The 8,558-nt window shown below is 48.9% G+C and overlaps 1 protein-coding gene across 1 annotated transcript in view; it reads left to right on the top strand.

Moving 5' to 3' along the window:
- The window catches only part of TRMU (tRNA mitochondrial 2-thiouridylase), a 29,168-nt gene that overhangs the window by 4,045 nt on the left and 16,565 nt on the right, over positions 1-8,558 (top strand). Inside the window, exons 3-4 of the mRNA XM_007955652.1 lie at positions 714-955; positions 1,191-1,297. Of these exons, the coding sequence (XP_007953843.1) occupies positions 714-955; positions 1,191-1,297 (349 nt within the window). The remainder of the gene's footprint in view (positions 1-713; positions 956-1,190; positions 1,298-8,558) is intronic.

The following is an 8,558-nucleotide window of genomic DNA, read 5'->3' on the forward strand; positions in this document are numbered from 1 at the left end:
GGAGGTGACGCGATGGCACCTGACAACTTTGAGTGAAGACCCTGTAGCGATTAGTTTCTCAGTAAATGCACTAAATCGGCTAGTACACCACAGTGAAACCTGGGGGAGCCAGAGCTCGGCGAGACCGCCCTGGTTTTCTGGGTCTCGAGTTTTCTGCCTCTGACAGGGCTCCATCACCTTTTCCATGGCTGTTAGCGGGAGATTTTGTGTTTTCCTTCTCTGACAGGTCTCAGCCTTAACGGCTTCCAGCTTTTGCACGTTTCACTGTCATGTCCTCTTCCCTTGTCCAGTCAGTCTGACGAGTAGAGACCCATTTGCTAGGGGCCTGCTTCCCTTCTGCCCCCAGGAGCTTGCTGGTCCTTGTGGGTCATGGTAGGGAGGTGTTTGTTGTCCTGGTTGGTATTTGCCCAGTGCCCAGGTTCCCAGGCAAATGTTAAGGGTGACTGATAGAGCCCTGAACTGTGCGTCACATGGTCTCATTCGTCCTCGACTTGAGTATCACTTCCCCACCTGAGCCTTCCTCTTTGGAGAAGTCAAAGGAAGCAGGGATTTTGAGTCACTCTCAGCTGGTCACTCTCCTTTCCTGACCCCAGGCCACTGTGAGCCTTTGGGGAGACGGGCCACAGAGCCACAGCAGTGGGTGATGAAACCATGTTTATTTATGTGGATTGACGTTGTGTCACGGACTCCACAGAGTGCCTGGGCTTATGCAGCACCGTGGACTCCCAGAGAGTGCCTGGTGCCATGGACTCCACGGAGGGTGCCTGGGCTTACACGGCGCCGTGACCTTTACAGAGTACCTGGGCTTACGCAGTGCCGTGGACTCTACAGAGCGTGCCTGGGCTTACACACCACCGTGGACTCCCAGAGTCCCCGGTGCCATGGACTCCATGGAGAGTGCCCTGGCTTATGCAGCATTATGGACCCCAAAGAGTGCCCGGGCTCATGCGGCACTGTGGACTCGGAGAGTACCTGGGCTTAAGTGCCGTGGGCTCTCTGAACCGTGCAGCTGTCTAGGTGGAGGTATTTGATAAAAACATTGAAAATGTCCTTCCGTGGAAGCTGTTCTGTTTTGGAGAAAGAAAATTGTAGTTTTGTTATGACATGGAGAAGCTCTAAGTGAATCAAGTAACTTAAGTAATTTTTTTGAGGAGTGTTTTCACTTAGAAATGTAATTTTTTTTTCCCCAGTGATTTTTTAAATGAGTATGAGAAAGGAAGGACCCCGAACCCCGACATAGTGTGCAACAAGCACATCAAATTCAGCTGTCTCCTTCGTTACGCCATGGATAATCTGGGTGAGTCACTGGGCTTACTCTCATTTGTTTTTAAATCACGGTTTCCAGGGACAGCTGGGAGCAGAGACCTCCTCTCAGAAGGAGGGAACCAGTGGAAATGATGGTATTTTGCATTTTATTCTGAGCAAGAGAGGACTTTGTGGTGATTTGCAAGGACGGGATCCTTGGAAGGAGAGAATGGACCTCAGCTGTGTACCATTTTATTCTGAGCCAGAAAGGACTCTGTGGTGATTTGCAAGGACAGGGTCCTTGGGAGGAGAGAGTGGACCTCAGCTGTGTGTGGAAGTGTCCTGTCATCAGGAAAACCTAGTTCACACGGTCTGAGAAAGAGACGTCCTATCCTGGCCAAAGACTCGGGAAGTGGTAGTGCTCGGGGCAAGAGAGTCTGAACAAGCAGGATTGTGAGTATAGGTTGTTAGTGGCCTTAAAGGGACAGCAACAGCAAGGAAAAGGCGATTGAGACCGAACGAGGACTGAGGCTGCGCCGCTGCCAGGCAGGTGAGGCCTTCAGGGAAACGCTATAGACAGCAGCAGTGCACCGAGAGGCCTCTCGGTTTGCTCAGCTCACCTGCCACGCGTGCTCAGAGCAATAACATAAGACGGAGGAGGCCCACGGGGGGCACCGGGCTGTGGGCAGTGGGCCAGCAGCCTGCAGTTTCTCTTTGACTTTATTTCACTCTCGCAAGCAGGAGCCACATTGGTGCGGAGATGGCTGTGGCCCAGAGGAGGCAAGACGGCACCTCGTCTTGATGACTGTTCTGTGGGCCGTGGGGCCACCAAGGCCTTGGGCATCATCTGGACCAGCCCTGCCTGGTTCTGTTGGCAGACTCTGCCTGCCCCTCTGCTGGGCTACCACACGCTGCCTGCAGGCTCAGCTCGGCTCTCAGCTCTCGTTCCTGACGTGACTGCATTCAGGGGAAGCTTCTGGAGCCCTCATCCAGGGTTCAGGAAGCTCGGCGTTTGGTCATCCTATTCATGAGGCCACTGAGACGTTTGCTTTTGCTTCCAAAGAGGGTGTTTTGTTGTGAGAAGAGGTCGGCTGTCTGTACCCAGCTCCTCGTCCTGGGTGTCCGCTTCTCAGTGTTTGACACCATGTCATAGTGGTCTGGTCTAGAGCCCAGCCAGTGGTCAGAGGCCTGCTGCCAGCTGCCGCCATGCCACCCATCTGAATCTGCAGGTGTTTGTTCTGAGTGTCTCATTTCTAGATTCCATTTGCCTGTAAGGACACCTCTGGCACCTTTCCTTGAACCCCCTGATTCTTGCCCTAAATCGCTTGCTCAGGCTCCTTGGCATGTGCTGTCCTTGGTGAAATGCAGGTTCTTCTTCGTGTCCCCTGCAGTTGGGGTCCCCATAACATGCTACTCAAGCCCAGGTAGCGACCTCTCAGTTGGCTCTGCCCCCTTCCAGCTGACCTGCCAGGGCATGCTCACATCCCAGGACTTGTCTTTTGGTGCCAGTGACACAGTGGTGGTTAGACAGTGTCTGCAGTTCTGTCCTGTCAGCACTTAGCATGACTCACATGAGGACAGAGAAGACTTGCCCATCTGATTGGGCAGAGATCAAAGGCTGAGGTGATGATGAAATGTGGGTTTGTGGAATTAGACAGTCAGCACTTACAGAAACAGTTTGAGAGGTCCTGGCTACCATCACAAGGTGAGATTTAATAGCAGTAAATGCAGAGTTTGTTAATACGGTTCCATAGGTATTTGTCCTAGTACAAGAGCCTTTCTGTGCCAGAGACGTGGGGAATTTACTTGACCTCAAGTCAAATGTGAGCCAGCAGTCGGAGGTGCTTATTGTAAACACTGGGGCAACAGATGACAGCAAGCACACGAATAGGGGCTCAGTGCCATCGGTGATCACGTGTTGTCGGGTGCCCTCAAGTCGATCCTCAAGGCTCTGATCCCAGCAACGCCATGTGCAGCAGAATGGGACACTGCCCGGTTCCGTGCCAGCCGCACAGTTGCTGCTGTGCTTGAGCCCATCGCCGCAGCCACTGTGATCCCATCTCGTGAGGGTCCTCTTTCTCCCTGACTCTGCTTTAGCAAGCATGATGTCCCTCCTGCTGATAGGGCCAAAGTACAAGAGACAGTCTCCCTTCTAAGAGGCGTTCCGGCTGTGCTTCCTCCAGGACAGATCGGTTGGTTCTTCTGCCAGTCCGTGGTGTGTTCAATATTCTTCATAAACACCGTAATTCAAGAGCATCAACGTCTTCGGACTTCCTTGTTCACTGTCCAGCTTTCACATGCATACGAAGCTGTGGAAAAGACCATGGCTTGGGGCAGGTGCGCCTTAGTCTTCAAAGAGGCATATTTGCCCTTCAACACTCTAAAGAGATCTTTTGCAGCAGATTTGCCCCGTGCAGTACGACATCTGATTGCATGACTGCTGCTTCCACGGGCATTGATTGTAGTTCCAAGTAAAGTGAAATCCTTGACAACTTCAACCTTTTCTCCTTTTATCACGATGCTGCTTATTGGTCCAGTTGTGAGGATATTTGTTTTCTTTATGTTGAAAGCTTTAGTCTTTAGTCTTTGAACTTCATCAGTAAGTACTTCAAGTTCTCTTCGCTTTTGGCAAGCAAGGTTGTGTCATCTACATATCTCAGGTTGTTGATGAGTCTTTCTCCAATCCTGATGCTGCCTTCTACTGCATATAGTCCAGCTTCTTGGATTATTTGCTCAGCAAGCAGATTGGATAAGTGTGGTGAAAGGGTACAGCCCTGATGCACACCTTTCTTGATTTTAAACCATACAGTAGTCCCTCGTTCTGTTCTAAGAACAGCCTCCTGGTCTGTGTACAAGTTCTGCATAAGCTCAATTAAGTGTTCTGGAATTCCCATTCTTCACAGTTTTATCCATAATTTGTTATCATCCACGGAATCGAATGCCTTTGCATAGTTAATAAAACACAGGTTAACGTCTCTCTGGTGTTCTCTGCTTTCAGCCAAGAGCCGTCTGACATCAGCAGTGATAGCCCTTGTTCCATGTCCCCTTCTAAAGCCTGCTTGAATTTCCACAGTCATTAGGGAAATAGAAATCAAAACCAAAGTGAGATACGGCTTCTGCCCACTTCACAGCCACCACAAGGGCCATTACAAATAAGGAGAGTAACAAGCCTTGGCGGGGATGTGGAGAAATTGGAAACCACTGCCCAGTCCTGTGCCAGCCTCACAATGCTTGCCGTACCTGGGCCCATCGCTGCAGCCACTGTGTCAGTCCATCTCGTTGAGGGCCTTCCCCTGTTTCGCTGACCCTCCACTTTACTCAGCATGACATCCTTCTCCAGGGAATGGTCCCTTCTGACAACATCAAAGTAGGTGAGATGAAGGCTGGCCATTCTGGCTTCTGAAGAGCACTCTGGCTGCTCTTCCTCCGGGACAGATTTGTCCGTTCTTCTGGCAGTCCGTGGGACTTTCAGTATTCTTTGCCATACCACAACTCAAAAGCATCAACTCTTCTTTGACTTCCTTATTCATTTTCCAGCTTTCATGTACATATGAGGCAATTCAAAATACCATGACTTGAGTTAGGACCGCTTTAGTCTTCAAAGAGATATCTTTGCTCCTTACATTTTAAAGAGATCTTCTGCAGCAGATTTGCCCAGTGCAGTATGACATCTGATGTCTTGACTGCTGCCTCCATGGGCATTTATTGTGGATCCAGGTAATATGAAATCTTTGACAACCTCAGTCGTTTCTGCATTTATTGTGATGCTGCTTATTGGTCCAGTTGTGAGGATTTTTGTTTTCTTTATGTTGAGGTGTAACTCACACTGCAGACTGTAGTCTTCATTCCTCACCAGCAAGTGCTTCAAGTCATCTTCCCCTTCAGTAGGCAAGGCTGTGTTGTCTGCATGTCGCAGGTTGTTAACGAGTCTTCCTCCAGTCCTGATGCCGCGTTCTTCATATAGTCCAGCTTCTCGGATTATTTGTTCAGTGTACAGATTGAGTAACTATGGAGAAAGGATACAACCCTAATACACTCCCTTCTTGATTTTAAACCATGCAGTGTCCCGTTGTTCTGATTGAATGACAGCCTCCTGGTCTGTGTACAGGTTTCTCATGAGTACACTGAAGTGTTCTGGAATTCCCATTCTTCTCATTGTTACCCGTAATTTGTTATGAGCCATATAATCGAATGCTTTTGCATAGTCAATAAAACACAAGTAAACATCTCTCTGGTATTCTTTGTTTTCAGCCAGGATCCATCTGACATTAGCAGTGATATCCCTTGTTCCATGTCCACTTCTGAATCCAGCTTGCATTTCCAGAAGTTCTCTGTCAATATACTGCTGCAACCATTTTTTTTTTTTATTATTGTGATTTGGGTGAAGATTTACAGAGCAAATTCACTTTCCATACAGCAGTTCACATATACTTTGTCTCATGTCATTGACCACAGTTTACCACAATGCAACAGCTCCCCTCCCACTTCCTCCCCATAGTTACCTCTTCCCAGTATCCATCCCTCCATACACTCCTGCCCCCTGAGCTGTCTCCCTGTGCGTAAGCAGCTCTTCTTTCTCCCATAATTGTTCTCTCCAAGGGGTATATCTACTTGAGGTAAGTGTTCAACTCATATGCCTGTCTTTTGTTTGGCTGGAAACCACAGGTGTGGGTTTAATTCCAGATCTGAAGGGCAGCTAGGGGCCATAGTCTCAGTGGTTCCACCATACTCTATCAGACCAGCAAACCTGGTCCCCACAATTTTTTTTTTTTCTCCAAATGATTTTGAGTTTTGTTCTACATTGTTCTCCCTCTCAATCAAGGCTCTCCTACATAGATCCCCTTCCAAGTGGATGACAGTGGTAGCCGGGCACCATCTAGTTCTGGTCTCATAGTTGTATAGGCTGTGGATCACATGGTGTACCACCAGTCACTAGGACTAATTGTTTCCATGAATTGTGATTTCCTTCATTCTTCTTTGCTCTGGACGAGGAGAGACCCATCGTTGCATCTAGATGGCAGCTTGTGCTGCAACCATTTTGAATTATCCTCGGCAGAATGTTACTTGCATGTGATGTTAATAATATTGTTCAATAATTTCCATATTCTGTGGGATCACTTTTCTTTGGAATGGGTACGAATATGGATCTCTTCCAGTCGGTTGGCCAGGTAGCTCTGTCTTCCGTATTCCTTGGCATGGATGAGTGAGTGCCTCCAGCACAGCATCTGTTTGGTGAAACATCTCAATAGGTGTTCTGTCAATTCCTGGACCCTTGTTTTTCACCAGTTCTTTTGGTGCAGCTTTGACTTCTTCCTCAGTACCACTGGTTCTTGATCATGTGCCATCTCCTGAAGTAGATAAACATCGACCTCTTCTTTTTGTACAGTGACTGTGTATTCCTTCCATCTCGTTTTGACGTTTCCTGCATCATTCCGCATACTGCCCATAAATCTTTCAATATTGCAACTCGATGCTTGAACTTTTTCTTCAGTTCTTTCAGCTTGAGAAATGTTCTTCTGTGCGTGTTCTTCCTTGTGGGTTTCTAACCCCAGGTCTGTGCACATTTCTTTGTAATAATTGACTTTGTCTTCTTGAGCTGCTCTCTGAAGTCTTCTGTTCAGCTCTTTTACCTTTCCATTTCTTCCGTTTGCTTTAGCGATTCTCCGCTCAAGGGCAAGTTTCAGAGTCTCTTCTGACATCCATTTTTGTCTTTTCTTCCTTTCCTGTTTTTTTAATGACCCTTTGCTTTCTTCATGGATGATGTTCTTGATGTCATCCCACAACTTGTCTGGTCTTCAATCATTGGTGTTTAGTGCATCAAATCTATACTTCAGATGGTCTTTAAATTTAGGTAGGATATAATCAAGGTCATATTTTGGCTCTCGGGGACTTGCTTTGTTTTCAGCTTCAGCTTGAACTTGCATTGCTGATGGGTATAGATGCTGTGGAAAAGAGTTTGGCGGTTCTTTGAAAAGTTAAACACATGCTTATCCTATGTTTATGTCCTATGTATATTCCACCTGTCAATGTCTACCCAAGGGAATTACAAACATGTTCACACAAAAACTTGGCAGCACTGTTCATAGCAGCACAATTCACGGTTAGCCAACAGGTAGAAAGAGCCCAGATGTGCGTGCACAGTGAGTGAACACAGCCAGTAGGGTCTGTCTGTACAGTAGGATGTCATTCAGTCTTGATCACCTGTACTGATGCAGGCTGCGGTGTAGGTGAACCTTGAAAACATGATGCTGAGGGAAGGAGTCAGGTACAAAGGCCACGTGTTGTCTGATGTTGTATGAAACATCCAGAACGCTCACCTCCCTGGAGACAGCAGGTCTGTGGTGCTGGGTCTGGGGAGGGGGACTGAGGGGTGACTGTTGAAGGCACCTCCGGTTTCTGTTGGGAAGGTTCTGGCCCTTGACGGTGGGGCGGCTGTACAGCATTGTGATGCCCTGGAGGACACTGGAGTGCATAATTCAACACAGGAACTTTTATGTTGTGTGTATTTTACCACACACAAGTGCACACAAAATTTAGGTCGCCTTGATGGTCAGAGAACATCAGAGGAAGGGAGAGGCCAGTCTGGAGTGGTCGGCCCTGGCCAGACCCTCAGAGGCCGTGGTCAGATGTTCCAGCGTGTCCCGGCTCCACGGCGTCATGGGGTGTGGATGGACGACTTTGAGGGGGTCTGGCAGTGAGGCCTCTGGTGAACTGCTGGGAGTGCTGTGGGGCTGTTGCAATGGCGGCCTTCAGGCCTCAAGAGTTAGGGCTGCATTCTCCGTGTGTGACACCAGAGGGCACAGTGAAGAATGGCGAGAGGAAGGTTGTAGCTCGGAGGGAGCCACAGCTGTTCAGCCGTCGAGCGTTTGTCTTCAGAGAGCGCCAAGCCCCCGTGCCCGTGGCTTGTCTTGGAGCCTCTGGATGGCCTGTCTTCGGGAATGCCGTGGAAGGAGACTCAGCAGGAAGTGTCTCTTGACTGAACAAGCTGATGAGACAGTGAACACGGTGACGTGAGACCCACTCCCAAGCTCTGAGGTCCTCACGGAAGAGTCCTACACCTTCTGCAGGCTGATGGTGGCTCCTTCAGGAGGTGCATCTAAAGTGGGGGGCCTTTGTCTTTGCTGGTGACTCTGTCCTGGAGGAAGTACAGCTGGAATGCTCCTCAGAAGGGAGGTTGAAGAGACTTTTTCTCACGTACTTCAGACATGTTATCGGGGGACCGGTCCCTGCCTCTTCTGTGCTTGGAAAAGTAGAGGGTCAGCGCAAACAAGGGGACCCTCAACGGGGTGGAGTGACACAGTGGCTGCAGCAAG

This window comes from Orycteropus afer, unplaced genomic scaffold, assembly GCF_000298275.1.
Source record: "Orycteropus afer afer isolate SDZICR_OR568_19922 unplaced genomic scaffold, OryAfe1.0 scaffold00524, whole genome shotgun sequence".
Classification (NCBI taxonomy): domain Eukaryota; kingdom Metazoa; phylum Chordata; class Mammalia; order Tubulidentata; family Orycteropodidae; genus Orycteropus; species Orycteropus afer.